At 38.1% G+C, this 20,928-nt stretch overlaps 1 protein-coding gene across 2 annotated transcripts in view; it reads right to left on the reverse strand.

Moving 5' to 3' along the window:
* LOC149748752 (disks large 1 tumor suppressor protein-like) overlaps window positions 1-20,928 on the reverse strand; it is a 588,852-nt gene that overhangs the window by 209,948 nt on the left and 357,976 nt on the right. The window contains exon 4 of one of the 2 annotated variants that reach the window (XM_089914187.1): window positions 7,927-8,730. The exons of the other annotated variant lie outside the window; for it this stretch is intronic. Coding sequence (XP_089770313.1) covers window positions 8,725-8,730 — 6 coding nt within the window. The 3' untranslated portion in view covers window positions 7,927-8,724. Of the gene's footprint in view, window positions 1-7,926; window positions 8,731-20,928 lie in introns of those variants that run through there. 2 annotated transcript variants of the gene reach the window in all.

Consider the following 20,928-nt stretch of genomic DNA (forward strand, 5'->3'; position numbering starts at 1 on the left):
TTATTAGACAAAGGTACCAAAAAAGGGAGTTCAGCCAGTTTTTTATGTAGGCCTTAGGCCTAGTTATAAGCAAGACAGAAGACCTCCAAACTCTACATGGTACTTTCCACCTCAGTAGGAGAACAAACTGAAGCCTGGGGCCAAAGCCCATCTAGTAACAAAGTGTCTCTTTGCCTGTTCTTGTCCTTGGTGCATCTCTCCCATCAAAGGAACTTCAAAGGTATGAAAGCTACAACAGAATAGGCATTTAGGATGTCAGCTATATTCTATCATTAGGTGTATTTTTTGTTTGAACCTGATTAATACTCAGTTTTGCTACCCTATATTCACCAAACCCATAGATAAGGACTACTGATGACCATTGATATTGAATGGATACCATTTTAGCTAAAAAGACCAAAGCCAAGCCAAGCTTACAGTACTGTATCCACATGGACTCTCTCAAGGGCTCCGAAAGCACAGACTACATGCAGCCCTTCTCAGACTACATGGTACTACACATTGCCCTCTCAAAATCAGTATTTGCCCCAGGGATTTTTCACAAGAAAAGCTACTTTTTGTTTGTTTGTTTTGGCCCCATGGGTGTAGCTTCCTAACAGTCTACATGCTATTATTATTGAACTGCATTATTTTGTACTTAAAATCTTCCCATGGCTTCCTACTACCTAAATCCTTAGAGATCAAGTAAGGTTCTTAATCTGATCCTATCCACGCTCCAGTCTTACCTCCCACCATGCTCCACCAGACAGAAACCCTGTGTTCTAGCCACGCAGAGCTACTTACAATTCCTAGGGGGAAAAAAATACGCTTTCTCTTTCAAACACCATACCTTTGCAAATGCTGCTCCGTCTGCTAGAAACTCCTCCCACTCTATTTACTGTCATTGCATTCTTCAAGATTTTTCTCAAGCTGCCTGCTCTAAGAAGCCCTCCTTTTTCTATACAGCAAGCTTAAGCACTCTCTATTATGTGACATCATCTTATATTATAGACTGCACTTCTGCACACCCCCACTGGACTATGAGCTTCTTAAAGACAAGCACTGTCATGTACATAGCTTCCATTTATTGAGCATGTACTGTGTGCCAAAACCAAAACAAATTAGGTGTTTTACTTATACAGCTCCACCTTGAAAACAACTATCAAGGCAAATATTTTTATTTTCATTGTACAGGTTAAGAGGGGCAGGTTCAAAATCACACTGCTGTAAGTTGAGGAAGCAGAATTCCTACCCCAGCCCTTTGGCTCCAGGCCAGTGTTCCTTCCATGGCAGGACACCAGCTCCCACTACAAACACTGGGGTCTCATTCATCTTGTATCCTTAGTATGGGACACAAAGTGGGAACTCTAAACACTCAATAAAAATGTGTTGAAAGAGTGAAGAAGTGATTGCTTAAGTGTTTCTTATGCCCACTTTGCTTTCTATTACTCAGAACCAATCAATTGTGATGAAAAAATATTTGTCTCAATAGGGAGTCATTTTTACCATAGTCCCAGCAAAACGTTAGAAAACAAAGCCATTTAATGTTGCACTACAAGTTCTAGAGAGCAAGAACTTTCAATTCTAGGTAATAACATTTTGCTCAGGATTTCCTTGGCAGCAATTAGATAATTCATATTTAATAAACCTGCTCTGTGTTGCCATAAAATTTTGCATCCATCTCTACTTTAGCACTTGATATTAATCTACTTGGGTGCTTACTTGAGTGCATCTGTCTTCCTTCTAGATAATTACCTACTTTAGGGCAAGGATCTGGTCTCATTCATTTCCCCACATAAGGCATTTAGTCAGTGGGTGTTGAAAGGATGTTGTCAAATAATCTGACATAGCAACACCAAACCAATCCAAGCCAAACAAACATTGAGCTATCTGAAACCATGTGGAATAATCATTTTAAAGAGTTTCACAGGTATCTTTGAGCTTAATCCTTTAAAATAAAAATTTTATTTTGCATGGAAGCCTTTCTAAAATATGCTTGTTCCTTTCCTCTTAAGGAAATCACACAAAATAATTTAAACTACTTTGAACATTAATTATTTCTCTGCTATAGCAGAATAATTGCTTCAGACTGTTTATCTCATGCACAATGGTCTCAGACTATGGCACTTTTTATGTTTGCTTTTTGCTTTTAATTTTTCTTTCCCTGCCTTCTTTTACTATCAAACTGTGAGATTTCACTCCTCAGGATCATGAATGTGTCTGTCAATAGGAATTGCTCCCTATATTTAATAACTTTCATTTTGGGGGTATTTACTGATAAGCAGTGTGCTAAGCACTTTATTTGCATTATTTAACTTAATCCTGACAAATTTCTAAGAGAATGCAGAATTGGTTCTAGCTCCTCAGAGCTCTTTTTCTGTTTTTACTGACATGTTCCTCATGAGTAAAGCTGTATAGTTTATTTTAAATATTTGGGCTATAACTAAATGTGGCTGACTTGTTATCATCCCTTTTTTTAGAAAGCCCTTCCAAATGATTTTATTTCAGTTAGCACCATTACAATGTGGGTAGATACTTCACTGTTTATTACCCTATTCTTACACTCTTACTTAATGTTTAAAATAACACATAATTGAGACTGCTAATGTCTCTCAAAAAGCTCTATGTGATGCTTATATCAGATAAATACTTGGTAGGAAAGGTTGAGAGTAGAAAAAGGGGATAATTGATGGTTTTCAAACTGATGGCAAAGAATGTATATTTGCTCTGTGTTGCAGAATTACAAGTAATGGGTAGAATTTTAAGAAAGCATGCTTTTATTCCATCATGGGAGAACTTTCTAACAACTAGAACAGTCCCATAATGGAAACAGTAAACTCTGTATCTCAATGCTATACTTTTAAAGTAGCCTGACATTCCAACCATACAGCTACTGGCCTGTTAAAGTATCCCCGGCAAGTATTTGCTTCAATCTAGTTCTCACCTGGATCCTTTCAATTACAAGCCCACTACTTCTTTGTTGGAATTATATTTGCATTTTGTTGCTCAGCGTCCTGACTTTCAACTTCCTCCTTGTAACCTCCAGCTTGGATCTGCCACACCCACACTCTCTGCTTTAGACTGCCTCAGAAAATATGTCATACCTGGTCCTCAGTCCACTAGCTCACACCTAGCTGACCTGCTCAGGCTTCTGCAATGGTAGAGAAATTTGGGATGACACTGGATGGGGTACTACATAAAACATCCTGCATTGGATACATCCTTTAACTAGTTGAACAATAAGATTCCTTAAAATTCTTAGGATTCCATGATACCCCAAGAAACAGAAAGAATCACGACTACAGACTGTGGAGTCAGAGAGAACTGAGTTTGGGTTCATAATGTTCTATTGCATTGCAAAATATAGTAAATAATAGAACCAACTTCACATGATTATTGAAAGAATTAACTGAGATAGTGTATGTAAGAGTTTAGAATACAGTTAATATGCTTAATAAATGTTAACTGCTCATAGTAGTGTTAACATTAGGCCAGTAGCAAGTATAATGGTACCGGTTCCAACCTTGAATCCATCACAAACAGAGAAGAAAAAGAATTAAATGAAGGTCTGTTCTTGATCATTTGTCTTGTGATTTGTGTCCGGGAACACAACCTATCATTTTGTGAAGTATGTAGCAGAAAATGGACTTCCTAGGATTGAATCCTAGCTCTTCTACCTCCTACCTGTGTGACCTTGGGCAAATCATTTAAAGCTTCTGCACCCTAGCTTATTCTTCTGTAAAATGAAAGTAATACTACGTAGCTTATATGACTGTTATAAGAATTAAATGACTTAATATATGTAAAATGCTTAGATAACTGCCTGGAATATAATAAGTGCTACGTAAGTATTATATAATATTAGCTATTATTAAATGTGTTAGTACTTGTATCAGTTAGGGTTCTCCAGATTAATAACTAATAGGAGAGAGTGACAGAGATACAAAGAGAGACTGATTTTAAGGAACTGACTCTTGCAATCACGGAAACTGGTAAGTCTGAAATATATAAGACAGACCAGCAAGCGGGTTGGAATCTCAAGAGGAGTTGGTGTTGCAGACTTGAGGCAGAATTCCTTCTCTGGGAAACCTCCATTTTTGCTTTTAAGGCCTTCGACTAATTGCATGAGGCTTACATCTATTATCAAGAGTAACCTCCTTTATTTAAAGTCAACCAGTTGTATGTTAACCACATGTACAAAATACCTTCACAGCAACATCTAGATTAGTGTTTGATTAAATAACTTGGTGCTATAGCCTAAATAAACTGACACATAAAATTAACCATCACAGTACTATAAAGAAATCTCCTGAATATTTTGTATTATATACTTCTTTAAGAAATTAGCTAAGCCAATGACTTGAGGTGTTAATGGCTTTGGGTTTATGACTCACTTGCTCTTGTAGGCTCTGTACAACAGAACTCCTTAGGTTTTCCTGCTGGAATGATACCTGGTATTATATTAAGTGATTCATTTTTCATCTGGTTGTAGAGGATGACCATGACAGATTTCAAAATAAAACAACTTTCTTTCCTTAAATAACAGAGGTTTATTCATATGTTAAGCCATGATCTTGTGTTATTTACTTTCAATCACAGTTGCAGACATACAAATATGTCATATAATTACTAATAATGAAATTATAACTGAGAACAGTACTGTATGTGAAAATTTCATAAAATGTTTAACTGATAGTACATTAATATAGATTTTGTAGTCCCCAAAACACCCTGGAATATGTTTTTTTTTTTTTTGCAGATATTTACAAGAGTATTATTCATAATTGCCAAAACGTGGAAGCAACTAAGATATCCTTCAGTAGGTGAATGAATAAACATACTGTGCTACATCCAGACAATGGAATATTATTCAACACCAAAGAGAAATGCACTATCAAGCCATGAGAAGACACGGAGGAAACTTGAAAGCTTATTACCAATACATTTTTAAAGCATTTCTTCCCACAGTGATCAACATGGGTGCCAATACTGAGAGGCTAATTTCTCTTCCAAAAGTACTACAAATATCATAATTAAAGAAAATAATTCAACCACAAATTGGATACCATATTTTCCAGGAGGCTAGAATGTGTTCTCAAACATATCACAAGTGAAATACTGACAGACACAATTTTAAACACAGTGTTTGAAAATTTCAGAGTATAAAATTAGTGGAACAGGGATGGACCTTCAAGATGGCGGAGGAGTAACAAATGGAGATCACCTTCCTCCCACAAATACATCAGAAATACATCGACATGTGGAACAACTCCCACAGAACACCTACTGAACGCTGGCAGAAGACCTCAGACTTCCCAAAAGGCAAGAAAATCCTCACATACCTGGGTAGGGAAAAAGAAAAAAGAAAAAACAGAGACAAAAGAACACGGATGGGACCTGCACTACTGGGAGGGAGCTGTGAAGGAGGAAAAGCTTCCACATACTAGGAAGCCCCTTCACTGGCAAAGACAGCAGGTGGGCTGGGGGGAAGCTTTCAAGCCACGGAGGAGAGCACAGCAACAGGGGTTCAGAGGGCAAAGCGGAGAGATTCCCACACAGAGGATCGGTGCCGACCAGCTCTCACTAGCCTGAGAGGCTTGTCTGCTCACCCACCAGGGTGGGTGGGGGCTGGGAGCTGAGGCTCGGGCTTTGGAGGTCAGATTCCAGGGAGAGGACTGGGGTTGGCTGCATGAACACAGCCTGAAGGGGGCTAGTGCGCCACAGGTAGCCGGGAGAGAGTCCAGGAAAAAGTCTAGAACTGACTAAGAGGCAAGAGGCCATTGTTTGAGGGTGCGTGAGGAGAGGGGATCCTTCCCTGTCGGCCCAAAGAAGGCAGAGCACCACCTAAATGAGCTGCAGAAACAGGTGTGAGCCGCGGCTATCAGCTTAGACACCAGAGACGGGCATGAAATGCAAATGCTACTGCTACAGCCACCAAGAATTCTGTGTGCAAGCACAGGCCACTATCCACACGCCCCTGCCCTTGCCCCCTCCCCCCAGAAGCCTGTGCAGCCCACCACTGCCAGGGTCCCGTGATCTTCCCGGGGGGCGGGGGGAAGCACATGGCATGCCTCAGGCTGCTGCAAAGTCATGCCAGCCTCTTGTCGCCGCTGACTCGCCCCTCATTCCACTTATAACTACCATAACCCTCCCACCCCCCCAGCATGAGTGAGCCAGAGCCCCTAATCAGCCGCTGCTTGAACCCCTCCTGTCTGGGTGGGAACAGAAGCCTGAGGGCGACCTACACACAGCGGCGGGGCCAACTCCAAAGCTGAGCCCCAGGAGCTGTGCCAACAAAGAAGAGAAAGGGAAATCTCTCCCAGCAGCCTCAGGAGCAGAAGATTAAATCCCCACAATCAACTTGAGATACCCTGCATCTGTGGAATACCTGCATAGACAAGGAATCAATCCAAAATTGGGGCAGTGGACTTTCGGAGCAACTGTAGACTTGGGTTTTGCTGTCTCGGACGGACATGTCTCTGATCTTTATGTTTATCTTTAGTATAGTTTTTAGCGTTTGTTAACATTGGTGGATGTATTTATTGGTTTGGTTACTCTTCTCATTTTTTTTATTACTTTTAAAAAAAATTTTAATATTTTTTATATTTTTAATTTTAATTATTTTATTTTACTATAATTATTTCTTTCTTTTTTTCTCCCTTTTCTACTAAGCCATGGGGCTGACAGGGGCTTGGTGCTCCGGCCGGGTGTCAGGCCTGAGCCTCTGAGGTGGGAGAGCTGAGTTCATGACACTGGACCACCAGAGACCTCGCAGCCCAACGTAATATCAATTGGTGAGAGCTCTCCCAGAGATCTCTGTCTCAATGCTAAGACACAGATCTACCCAATGGCCAGCAAGCTCCAGTGCTGGGTGCCTCAGGCCAAAACAACTAGGAAGACAGGAACACAACACCACCTATTAGCAGAGAGGCTGCTTAAAATCATATTAGTTCACAAACACCCCAAAACACACCACTAGACACAGCCTTGCCCACAAGAAAGACAAGATCCAGCCCCACCCACCAGAACACAGGCACCAGACCCCTCCACCAGGAAGCCTACACAAGCCAATGAACCAACTTTACCCACTGGGGGCAGACACCAAAAACAACAGGAACTATGAACCTGCAACCTGTGAAAAGAAGACCACCAAACACAGTAAGTTAAGCAAAATGGGAAGACAGAGGAACATGCAGCAGATGAAGGAGCAAGGTAAAACCCACCAGACCAAACAAATGAAGAGGAAATAGGCAGTCTACCTGAAAAGGGATTCAGAGTAATGACAGTAAAGATGCTGTAAAATCTTGGTAATAGAATGAAGAAAATACAAGAAATGTTTTACAAGGACCCAGAAGAACTAAAGAACAAACAAACATTGATGAACAACACAATTACTGAAATTAAAAACACTCTAGAAGGAATCAATAACAGAGTAACTGAGGCAGAAGCAAGGTTAAGTGACCTGGAAGATAAAACAGTGGCAATAACTGCCAGGGAGCAGAATAAAGAAAAAAGAATGAAAAGAACTGAGGACAGTCACAGAGACCTCTGGGACAACATTAAATGCACCAACATTCAAATCACAGGGGTCCCAGAAGAAGAAGAGAGAAAGAAAGGGTCTGAGACGATATCTGAAGAGATTATAGTCGAAAACTTCCCTAACATGGGAAAGCAAATAGTCAATCAAATCCAGGAAGCAAAGAGAGTACAATACAGGATAAACCCAAAGAAAAACATGCCGAGACACATATTAATCAAACTATCAAAAATAAAATACAAAGAAAAAATATTAAAAGCAACAAGGGAAAAGCAAAAAATAACATACAAAGGAATCCCCATAAGGTTAACAGCTGATTTTTCAGCAGAAACTCTGCAAGCCAGAAGGGAGTGGTAGGACATATTTAAAGTGATGAAAGGGAAAAACCTACAGCCAAGATTACTCTACCCAGCAAGGATCTCATTCAGATTTGATGGAGAAATTAAAACCTTTACAGATAAGCAAAACTTAAGAGAATTCAGCACCACCAAACCAGCTTTACAACAAATGCTAAAGGAACTTCTCTGGGCAGGAAACACAAGAGAAGGAAAAGACCTACAAAAACAAGCCCAAAACAATTAAGAAAATGGAAATAGGAAACTACATATCGATAATTACCTTAAATATAAAAGGATTAAATGCTCCAACCAAAAGACATAGACTGGCTGAATGGATACAAAAACAAGACCCATACATATGCTGCCTAAAAAAGACCCACTTCAAACCCTAGGGACACATACAGACTGAAAGTGATGGGATGGAAAAAGATATTCCATGCAAATGGAAATCAAAAGAAAGCCGGAGTAGCAATTCTCAGACAAAACAGACTTTAAAATAAAGACTATTACAAGAGACAAAGAAGGACACTAACTAATGATCAAGTGATCAATCCAAGAAGAAGATATAACAATTGTAAATATGCACCTAACATAGGAGCACCTCAATACCTAAGACAAATGCTAACAGCCATAAAAGGGGAAATCGACAGTAATACAATAATAGTAGGGGACTTTAACACCCCACTTTCACCAATGGACAGATCATCCAAAATGAAAATAAATAAGGAAACACAAGCTCTAAATGACACATTAAGCAAGATGTACTTAATTGATACTTACAGGACATTCCATCCAAAAACAACAGAATACACTTTCTTCTCAAGTGCTCATGGAACATTCTCCAGGATAGATCATGTCTTGGGTCACAAATCAAGCCTTGGTAAATTTAAGAAAATTGAAATTGTATCAAGTATCTTTTCTGACCACAACACAATAAGACTATATATCATTTACAGGAAAAAATCTGTAAAAAAAAAAAAAAATACATGGAGGCTAAACAGTACACTACTTAATAACCAAGAGATCACTGAGGAAATAAAAAAATACCTAGAAACAAATGACAATGAAAACACAACGACCCAAACCCCATGAGATACAGCAAAAGCAGTTCTAAGAGCGAAGTTTATAGCAATACAATCCTACATCAAGACACAAGAAACATCTCAAATAAACAACCTAACCTTGCACCTAAAGCAATTAGAGAAAGAAGAATAAAAAGAACCGAAAGTTAGCAGAAGGAAAGGAATCATAAAGATAAGATCAGAAAAAAATGAAAAAGAAATTAAGGAAACAGTAGCAAAGATCAGTAAAACTAAAAGCTGGTTCTTTGAGAATATAAACAAAACTGGTAAACCATTAGGCTGACTCATCAAGAAAAAAAGGGAGAAGAATCAAATCAACAGAATTAGAAATGAAAAAGGAAAAGTAACAACTGACACTGCAAAAATACAAAGAATTAGGAGAGATTACTACAAGCAACTATACGCCAATAAAATGGACAACCTGGAAGAAATGGACAAATTCTTAGAAAGGCATAACCTTCCACGACTGAACCAGGAAGAAATAGAAAATATAAAGAGACCAATCACAAGCACTGAAATTGAAACTGTGATTAAAAATCTTCCAACAAACGGAAGCCTAGGACCAGATGGATTCACAGGCGAATTCTATCAAATATCTGGAGAAGAGCTAACACCTAGCCTTCTCTAACTCTTCCAAAATATAGCAGAGGGAGGAACACTCCCAAACTCATTCTACGAGGCCACCATCACCCTGATACCAAAACCAGAGAAAGATGCCACAGAAAAAGAAAACTACAGGCCAATATCACTGATGTACGTAGATGCAAATATCCTTAACAAAATACTAGCAAACCGAATCCAGCAGCACATTAAAAGGATCATACACCATAATCAGGTGGGGTTTATCTCAGGAATGCAAGGATTCTTCAATATATGCAAATCAAACAATGTAATACATCATATTAACAAACTGAAGGATAAAAACCATATAATAATCTCAGTAGATGCAGAAAAACTTTTGACAAAATTCAACACCCATTTATGATAAAAACTCTCTAGAAAGTAGGCATAAAGGGAACGTTCCTCAACATAATAAAGGCCATATATGACAGACCCACAGCCAACATCGTTCCCAATGATGAAAAACTGAAAGCATTTCCTTTAAAGTCAGGAACAAGACAAGGATGCTCATTCTCACCACTATTATTCAACACAGTTTTGGAAGTTTTAGCCACTGCAATCAGAGGAGAAAAAGAAATAAAAGGAATCCAAATCGGTAAAAAAGTAAAGCTGTTACTGTTTGCAGATGACATGATACTATACATAGAGAATCCTAAAGATGCTACCAGAAAACTACTAGAGCTAATCAATGAATTTGGTAAAGTAGCAGGATACAAAATTAATGCACAGAAATCTCTTGCATTCCTATACACTAATGATGAAAACTCTGAAAGAGAAATTAAGGAAATACTCCCATTTACCACTGCAGCAAAAAGAAGAAAATACCTAGGAATAAACCTACCTAAGGAGACAAAAGAACTGTATGCAGAAAACTATAAGACACTGATGAAAGAAATTAAAGATGATACAAACAGATGGAGAGGTATACCATGTTCTTGAATTGAAAGAATCAACATTGTGAAAATGACTATACTACACAAAGCAATCTACAGATTCAGTGCAATCCCTATCAAACTACACTGGCACTCTTCACAGAATAAAAAACTTCACAACCTGCATGGAAACACAAAAGAGCGCGAATAGCCAAAGGAATCTTGAGAAAGAAAAATGGAGCTGGAGGAATCAGGCTCTCTGACTTCAGACTATACTACAAAGCTACAGTATGGTACTGGCACAAACACAGAAATATAGATCAATGGAACAGGATAGAAAGCCCAGAGATCAACCCATGCACATACAGTCACCTTATCTTTGATAAAGGAGGCAAGAATATACAATGGAGAAAAGACAGCCTCTTCAATAAGTGGTGCTGGGAAAACTAGACAGCTACATGTAAAAGAATGAAATTAGAACACTTTGTAACACCATACACAAAAATAAACTCAAAATGGATTAAAGACCTAAATGTAAGGTCAGACACTATAAAACTTTTAGAGGAGAACATAAGCATAACACTCTATAACATAAATCACAGCAAGATCCTTTTTTGACCCACTTCCTAGAGAAAAGGAAATAAAAACAAAAATAAACAAATGGGACCTTATGAAACTTAAAAAGTTTTGCACAGCAACGGACACCATAAACAAGACAAAAAGACAACCCTCAGAATGGGAGAAAATATTTGCAAACGAACCAACTGATAAAGCATTAATCTCCAAAATATACAACCAGCTCATGTAGCTCAATATCAAAAAAACAAACAATCCAATCCAAAAATGGGCAGAGGATCTAAGTAGACATTTCTCCAAAGAAGATATACAAATTACCAACAAACACATGAAAGGATGCTCAACATCACTAATCATTAGAGAAATGTAAATCAAAACTACAATGAGGAATCACCTCACACTGGTCAGAATGGCCATCATCAAAAATCTACAAACAGGGCTTCCCTGGTGGCGCAGTGGTTGAGATTCCGCCTGCTGATGCAGGGGACACAGGTTTGTGCCCCGGACCTGGAAGATCCCACATGCTGCAGAGTGGCTGGGCCTGTGAGCCATGGCCGCTGAGCCTGCGAGTCCGGAGCCTGTGCTCCGCAATAGGAGAGGCCACAACAGTGAGAGGCCCGTGTACCACAAAAAAAAAAATCTACAAACAATAAATGTTGGAGAGTGTGTGGAGTAAAGGGAACTCTCTTGCTCTGTTGGTGGGAATGTAAATTGGTACAGCCGCTATGGAGAACAGTATGGAGGTTCCTTAAAAAACTAAAAATAAAACTACCATACAACCCAGCAATCCCACTACTAGGCATATACCCTGAGAAAACCACAAGTCAAAAAGGGTCAGGTACCACAGTGTTCACTGCAGCTCTATTTACAATAGCCAGGACATGGAAGCATCCTAAGTGTCCATCAAGAAGGTGGCATATATATGCAATGGAATATTAGCCATAAAAAGAAATGAAACTGAGTTATTTGTAGTGAGGTGGATCGACCTAGAGTCTGTCATACAGAGTGAAGTCAGAAAAAGAAGAACAAATACCATATGCTAACACATATATATGAACTCTAAAAGAAAAATGGTTCTGATGAACCTAGGGGCAGGACCAGAATAAAGATGCAGACCTAGAGAATTGACCTGAGGACACCGGGTGGGGGAAGGGTAAGCTGGGACGAAGTGAGAGTGTAGCATTGACATATATACACTACCAAATGTAAAATAGATAGCTAGTGGGAAGCAGCCGCATCACAAGGGGAGATCAGCTAGGTGCTTTGTGACCACCTAGAGGGGTGGTATGGGGAGGGTGGGAGGGTGACGCAAGAGGGAGGGGATATGGGGATATATGCATACGTATAGCTGATTCACTTTGTTATACAGCAGAAACTAACACAGCATTGTAAAGCAATTATACTCCAATGAAGTTGTTAAAAAAAAAAACAAACAAAAAAGTAAACAAACAAAAATTAATGGAACAAAAGTATGGTGGGAGAGAAAGGAAGGTGCATATCATTCATTTTACAATGAAATTCTCCACTTAAAATGTGTAATGTGTTCCTGAACCAGTGTTACAAGTTGGATAATCATACATCAGAAATTTTCTGTAACACTCCCAATTTCAATTAGTGTGCCCAGTTTCATATTTTTATATAGTTTGAAAACTATAGTACTTTTAGATAAGACAATAATATAATCAATGTATTTATCCAATGAACATTTAGTAAGTGGCTACTATATGTAGGGATCTGGGCTAGTACTGAGGGTATGTAAGCCATATATACATGGAACAGTTCCTGAGTCCATAATATTGTAAGGGACTTCTACCTTCCTCACAAATAACTATAATATTGGGTTGGCCAAAAAGTTCGCTCGGGTTTTTCCGTAAGATATAGAAAACCCAAACGAACATTTTGGCCAACCCAATACATTGTGGAAAGTGCTAATCTCCCTAAGAGAAAAAATACTAAGCTGATTCAAAGCAAGACTATATTTCTTGATAAAAATATCAAGTCCTTTTGAGGTTTCCATATAAACTCTCCATGGACAGAGTCTAAGGCAGGTAGACTTCCTTAGACCTACTCCCATGTCATACAGGTGGCATGACATAAAGCTTATAGAGTATGAATATTTGAAATATTTTTCACAGTTACATTTTTATTTTCAAGTTATTGATAGGTCTACCTCATGAACAAATCTCATTCCCTCACCATAATATTTTCAGAGTTGGATTGACCCCTTACATATACTGCAAGCTCCTTTCTCTATGGGAGGAAAACTTTAGGGAATCTGAAGACTTTTATGTCTTTTTTGCCAGATACTCTACCTGTTGAATTAGGCTTGGAATTGTAAAATTGCATAATTCCAAAAATGGCAATAAATGAATTTTTAAAGAGAACAAGTTATTAAAATGGGTAAGCAATCGACCCATATCAATTCTGTAGCTGGGAAAATAGTCCCTCCACCCTAACCATTCTCTCCAAGACTGCTAATGACCCAGTAACATCTCTGACTCTGAGAGTAACACAATCTGCTAATAAGGTTCCTGCACAGGGAAGGATGTAGAACTACACGACATCATTTTAAGCCCATAATTGTCTCATAGTCTGCCACATAATAAGTACTTTAAAGGACAGAGTAAGCTGTTAACCACCATGACTCATTTTTGTACTTTTAACAACCTCCTTATCTAGAACTAGAACCTTTTCCTTGGGTCAACCAGGAAATTTTAAGACAGGCTTCTAGTACAATATATATGTATTTAGGAAAACAGCATATTTTTCTTAGACAGCAAGGAAAGTATAGTCAATCATCAATAAACATTTATTGAGTACTTACTGCCTAATGAGCTGTAAATAAACCATATTACAGTTGTATGGACAAATTTAATACTTGATATCAGGCTGCTCAAAATCTAACAGGTGAAGCACTTGAGCAACTAGTTCTAATAAAATACAATGAACCCTCTAACAGAGGCCTTGAGCAGCACACAAGAGAAAAGAATTTGTTCTACAGGAGAGCAGAATTTGTTCTACTTGAGGTCATTAGAAGACTGGTGATAGACAAGTAAGCCTTTAAAAGATTAAGCAGGAAATTTCCGGATGAAAATGAAGGGAAGAATATTTCAGACAGAAGAAGGAACAAGAACAAGGCTTAAGTTAGGCTTAACTTAAGTTTGGATCAGACTATAAAGGCCCAAGGTAAATGTTACGTTAAGGAAATGGAACAACAGTCAGTAATCAATAAGGATCAATAGGTAGTTTTTAAACTGTTGGATTATGGAGGTTGAGTTAAAAGAGGAAAGACTAGATTATGAGGATCAGTTAGAAGCCTGTTGTCAAACCTCTTAGCAAAATTCTATGAAAGACTGAATTAGATCAGTGGCATTGTGGATGAAGAGGAAGGTCAAACTTAGAGAAATTTCAGAGTGATTAAAATTAGTGGAATTTTACAGTTAAATATCTACACACTATCTCAATAATATATCCTTTAAGGTCCAGTGATTCCAGTAAGTATGAATGTGATCCACTTTCATTACATTTGAGCAATATTAGGTAGAAAACTAAAGTACTCTCACTATTTTGGATCAGATTATTAGAAGATTAGCTAGAAGGCTCCAAAGAAAATTATTACTTTAAATTATTCATAGATAACCTTCAACCTCAGCAAAGTAACCACCAGCTCCATTAAGTTACTCACAGGTTTCCTTAGGTAATTAATTTTGTCACTAGGATTTTCCTTTCTTTTACAAGTTAGTTTGACTGTGTTTTCTAAATTTAACATAATTTTGTTCTTTATAAGTCAAGTTTTTACCCAGGAGAAATGATACTTGTAAAGAAAAATCCACTATTCAGTATCCTTAAGAAGGGAAATGCATAATTCTCCAGGTACTCCGTTGAATATTTTCTAGTGTGACAGCCACGCAATTGGTCTCCCTGCCACCAGTTTCTCCCTTCTCCAATCTATCATGCATGATGCTGCCAGCTGAGTCTTCCTCAGCACAGCCGATAATGCTACTTCCTTACACAAAAACTTTCTATTGTTCACAAATGCCTAAAGAAGAATGCCTAAACTCTGTAGTATTGTAGTTAAAGCTCTCAGTCAGCTAAAGTCACCCATCTTATTCTCAGCCCTCCTGCCTGCTGAACCTGACTTCTCGTTATCCATAAAGCCTTTCCCCTCCCTTCCTAGGAAGGGACATGGGATGTCAGGCACATGTGTATTAATCCCTATGTCACCACATTTTACTATGTGATGTTGATCAAGTTACTTAACTCTTCTGAGGTTTAGTTTCATCTTCTACAAATTAGAAATAATAATATCTACCTACCACCTCAAATCCTATTTACAAAAAAGATAAGCAATCAATCAATAAAATGCTTACCTTGCTGGATTATTATAGAGATTAGGAGATAATACATGAAAAGTGCCTAGCCCGGACTTCAATTATAGGTAGCAGGTTTTATTACTCTTCCAAGCTTTCACTTAGTTTTCTCTATCTGGAACACCTGCCTCTTCAACCAAAGTCTTAAGCATCATACAAAGACCAGTGCTAAAGCTACCTAGCCATGAAACCCATCTCCAATATCCTAGTGAAAATTGCTCTTTTTCTCCTGTAGTGTAATGGGAAAATCCCTGCCTTGAAGTCAAACTCCTAACTCCATCACTTTCTAACAATATGATTCTGGACAAGTTGACTATCCACAGCTTCCTCATTTCTAACACGGACAGCGACGTCAACTCTACCTGGCTTACTAAACCGTTGTGAGAATCAATTAAGATAAGTGGTAGGGCTTCCCTTGTGGCACAGTGGTTGGGAAGTCAAACTTGAAGTCAAACTCCTAACTCCATCACTTTCTAACAATATGATTCTGGACAAGTCGCCTATCCACAGCTTCCTCATTTCTAATATGGACAGTGACGTCAACTCTACCTGGCTTACTAAACCATTGTGAGAATCAATTAAGATAAGTGGTAGGGCTTCCCTTGTGGCGCAGTGGTTGGGAGTCCGCCTGCCGATGCAGGGGACACGGGTTCGTGCCCCGGTCCGGGAGGATGGGCCCGTGGGCCGTGGCCACTAGGCCTGCGCGTCCGGAGCCTGTGCTCCGCAGTGGGAGAGGCCGCAGCGATGAGAGGCCCGCATACCGCAAAAAAAAAAAAAAAAAAAAGATAAGTGGTATTTTCAAACATGTAATGGTCTATACATATGAGACACTGTTACTCCTACTAAAGTATAAGATTAAAAAAGGAGGCTTGGTCTTCCGCATCTTTATCACTGATATAGAGAATGATATCAAGTCCAAGAAGAAGAAAATAACTAGTATTCAGGTCAGGAATTAGAAGACTGGAAGAAAGAAGGAATCAAGTGAAAGGGACAAGTCAAAGGGAGCTGGGCAGAACTGAACTGAGGTTATAAAGAAGGTGTTCCTGAGGTTCGCTTTTACAAACCGGTTGTGTGCAAAGGCAGGTGGCAGCTTAAAGACACTACACAGCAGATATTCTACAAGTGATAGCAAAGGGAAGGGAAGGAGGGAGAAAAGTGAGGGAAAGAAAGGGAGAAGAGGGAAGGGGAACAGAAGGGAAGACAGTTTCATCATTCCTTATAAGGGCTAATTTCTGTGCTTTTTGCCAGACTAGTATAACAAAAACATTAACTATAGTTTAAAGTTTATGTTTGAGACCATCCTCTTCTCCTTCAAGCTTCCCTTTCCCTGATTCTGCCTCTTCTCTCCACTCCACATCTCTCCCAACTCCCATTTATCATCATTTATTCCCTACCTCCTTCCTACCATTACCCAGGTCCCCCATGCCAAATAATTACTCTTTTTCCACCCACTCTCTCAAATAGACAAACAAAACAAAACAAACAAAAACTACTGTTCTTATTTAAATATCAATATGGAGCTCTGACAAACTCATGCAACAGCCTGCCAACAGCAGTACTGTCTTACAGCAGGTATGCACATTTTAACAGGAATAACTATTATTCTCTTTCTCCTGTTCAGCTCCACCAAACTACCCATGGAAAGAATTCCAAGTAACAGCAATGGGCATATGAGAAGATATTTGGACGTCATATAGTAATGATGATATTATCTTATATTCACATAATGCTTCAGCTTTGCAAAATGCATTCTCATCTATTATTTGATCTGAATCCCCAGGGAGGAATGATGAAATAGGAAAATAAAATCCTATCTTTACCACACATTTTAATATAATGCAGTTTACAGAATTCATTTTTCAAAACTTTCTTATATACATCCTTTCATTTGCTTTTCCCCAACATGTAGGATTTTTTTTTCTCCATTTACTGATGAAGTAAATGAGACTCAGAGATGTGAAAGGACTTTCCATAAGATCATATCAAAATAGCTGCTATTTATGGAGTATTTATTAGGTTCAGGAACTGTACTAAGTACTTTATATGCCTTATGTATTATTCATTCTTCACAACAATCTTATGAGGTAAGCATTATTATTATTTTAACATTCTACAGATAAAGGAATTGACGTTCACAGAGGTTACGTAATTTGGCCATGGCCACACAACTTACAAATGGCAAAACCAAAATCCAAACACAGAGGTCTCAGATGGCTCAATTTTTCTGTTATGTCAAGCTGCCTCCTTCCCGGCCCAAGGCTGTTACTGCAACACGGTTTAATAATTGTTCAGTAATATAAAAATGCTTTCTTTCTGGTACCAAGTAAGAATTGCAGGCTTCAGCTCAGCAACTCAAGCTCTGTGGATAAAACAGACTAATATATATAAATTCTTAAAGCAGAAGTGGGGAGGATGCTACGTTCACTTCTTTCACAAAAGAATAAAAGAAAACTCACCATACCTGGGAGCTAAAATCAGTTAAAATAGTGTTAGCAGATAGAAGAAGAGCAATATGTGCCTCAGCATAGACCAGAATAGATGAGAAAGATAAATCACTTATAGCTCAGGAAAAATCGCCTGAAGAACAAACAAATGAACAAAATCTAACTTCAAATTGTATGCTTACTTTAAAATGTTTAAAACAAGGAATTCCTTTTGTTTTATTCCTAAAGTAGAGGCTGAATGAATAATTTCCAACTTGTTTCAAAACTTCAACAACTCAACACAGAACAGCACTGTTATGACACTGCTGCTGCCACCTTGCGATATCAACGACATATTACAGGTTAAATGCTTTAATGGGGTGGCAAAAAACTTTTTGATCTACATTTTCCAAAACCCTTATATAAATCAGATTTTTAGTTAAACAGTTAGAATTTTATCATACACATGCTGAGGAAGTGAGAAGAGAGATCTCTCCCTCTAGGCACCCAAGATGAAATTTCAAGAACTAATAGGTGGTGCTTATGTTTAAAATGATCCCAGGCTGAATGCAAACAGGTAAATGTCACTTTCTTTTAAGACAAGAAAAGTCTAAAACCATGACCTCCAGGTCTTTTTAAACCACATACTACTAAAACTATGTCAAAGCTTTTACTTTGGGAATTCATCTGATTTTGTTTCAAGGGAGAAATCAGTCATTGGGGGGCACACTACAGGGACTTCATAGGATCCAAAACAATGATTCCATTATCCTTGCTATCCACTTTAATAGACATTAAATACAGACCTACAGTAAAGAAGCCTGTGGAAAATAATGGCAAGTCAAGCCAACCCAGGCAAAAATAAAATATTTCTAATTCCTAAAAACATAAGATTCTGCATGCCTTTTGGGAAGGTCAGATTAAGTCATTCATATGTTCAAAACCTTCCAATAGTTTCTCACTTCTCTCAGAGTAAAATCTTTCCAATAGCCTATAAGACTGTACATAATCCAGTCCCCTATTACCTCTTTGACCTCTCCTTCTATTCTTCTTCCATTTTTCCCCTCAGCTGCAGCCAAACAGCCTGGGCCCACTATTCGTGAATATACTAAGTATGCTCCCACTATAGGACCTTCATACTAGCGATCCCTCCACCTGTAATGGTCTTTCTCCAGATAATCTCACAGATAATTCCATTTCCACCCTTCACGTTCTTTGCTCAAATATCACCATTGAGGCCTACACTGACCACTCAGTTAAAATTGCTATCCCTTGTAACCAGCATTCCTAATGTCTTTCAACCATATTTATTGTTCCCATAGCAGTCATCACATACTAATGTATCATATACTTTATTTAATTTTGATAATTACTTATTGCTTTTCCCCTCCACTAGATTATAATGGGCATGCAATCAAAAAAATGTTTTTTGTTTGTTGATATATATCTATTCTGACATGTAATAATATACACAATGAATATTGGTAGAGAGCAATTATGCATTTGAAATAAAACTTTAATATAAATATCTTAGCTCTTAAAATTCTATCTGGTCAGACAGAAGTTCTCAGGGTTATCAGCTATTAGGTTGAACCACATAAAATTGTCATTTTTGTGGGTGAAAAATGTTGATTATAAGCAATTTCGTGGGGTCCAATGTATATTTATCACCATGACTTTTATAGTAGAAAAAGGCCTGAAACAACATAAAATGTTTTCTGGTCACCGTGTAAAATATAGCCTTCTAGTGACTCCTTGTCAACCCGAGGGTTTTTTTTCTCTTTCTCTTCAGAGCAATTATCATAATCTGCCTTGTGTTTTTTCTTCCTACTTGTTTACTTTCTGTCTGCTCCCCACCTCACACCCGGTAGAATTTACTCTCATCACCTAGAAAAGTACCTGAACATAAAAAGCACTCGATAAATATTTGTTGAGTAAAATAAACTTGACGAGTTGAAAATAAATAAATAAATAAATATATATATATATATATATATATATAGGCAGAATAAATTAATAAATAATGTTATCCTCACTAAGAACTGAGGTTTGGTGAATCAGCTAGAAAAGGACAATTTTCATAAACTAGGACTATGAGAAATGGAATCAGACAAAGAGAAAGATAGCTGGAATAACAAGATCTTTCATCAGAAGTCTTAGGGAAAATGTTTCTTCATAGGGCTGGAAATAGCAGGAATCTTTCCTGCTCTAGGACCCTCTCACAATATGAAGGGACTTACCATTATACCTTAATCCCTGCCTATTGAATAATTACCCCAAACTCTACCCTCAGGAACTCTAATGTCACGAGAATAGTCTCCTTGGTAAATTAGAGACAGGGGACTGAGCAGAGAAGCTGATGGTGTCACTTCCCTCTACCTTAAAAGCCTTCCCTCAGTTTGTGTGGGGATGCAGGAGGGAGAAGATGAAAAGAAGTTTTCTCCATCTCTTCAGAAAGTAGTAATATGGAAGGTCCATGCTACCAAATAAGGCTCAGAGGGACAACCAACTGAAACAACATAAACTCATTCTAAAACTTTATGTAATGGATAACTCCTGATCTAGCCAACTTCTCCTTTCCCCTTTTAATAATAGAAAGATTCTAAAGAAATCTGTACTCAGAGAAATAACTCCTATTATGGAAATGGAAGTAGATTGAACCTGGCACAGTCATATTAGAAGACAGCTGGAGAAATACTGCCAAATGATCAGCTATGGAGCATCAAACCAGGATTATCTTCTACATAGAGATACACACTACCTTGGGAGTATTTCAGAGTGAGTTTTTCTTTTTTTTTTTTTTCTTTTCTTTTATTAAAACCCTAGAAGACATAATTGATCTGTTAAGAAGAGCCAGATGGGAAGCAATGGGATTAATACAACTAAAACATTTAGAACAGTGTCTGGCAAATAAATAGCACTGTATAAATGTTTACTAGTATTATCTGTATTTCTAACCTCAATTCTATAATAAGCACTCTTTTGTACAAATTTACACTGTATTAAAAAAATAGCTAGAAGGAAATATGCCAACATGTTACCAGTGGTTACTTCATGGTAAAGAATTACATGACAGAGCTTTGATCTTTCTATATTCCCTACCTACTTTAATGTATTCCACATTTCAGTC

This window comes from Delphinapterus leucas, chromosome 7 (assembly GCF_059928025.1).
Source record: "Delphinapterus leucas isolate spDelLeu-1000000601 "Yukka" chromosome 7, BTC_Dleu_Yukka2, whole genome shotgun sequence".
Taxonomy (NCBI): Eukaryota; Metazoa; Chordata; class Mammalia; order Artiodactyla; family Monodontidae; genus Delphinapterus; species Delphinapterus leucas.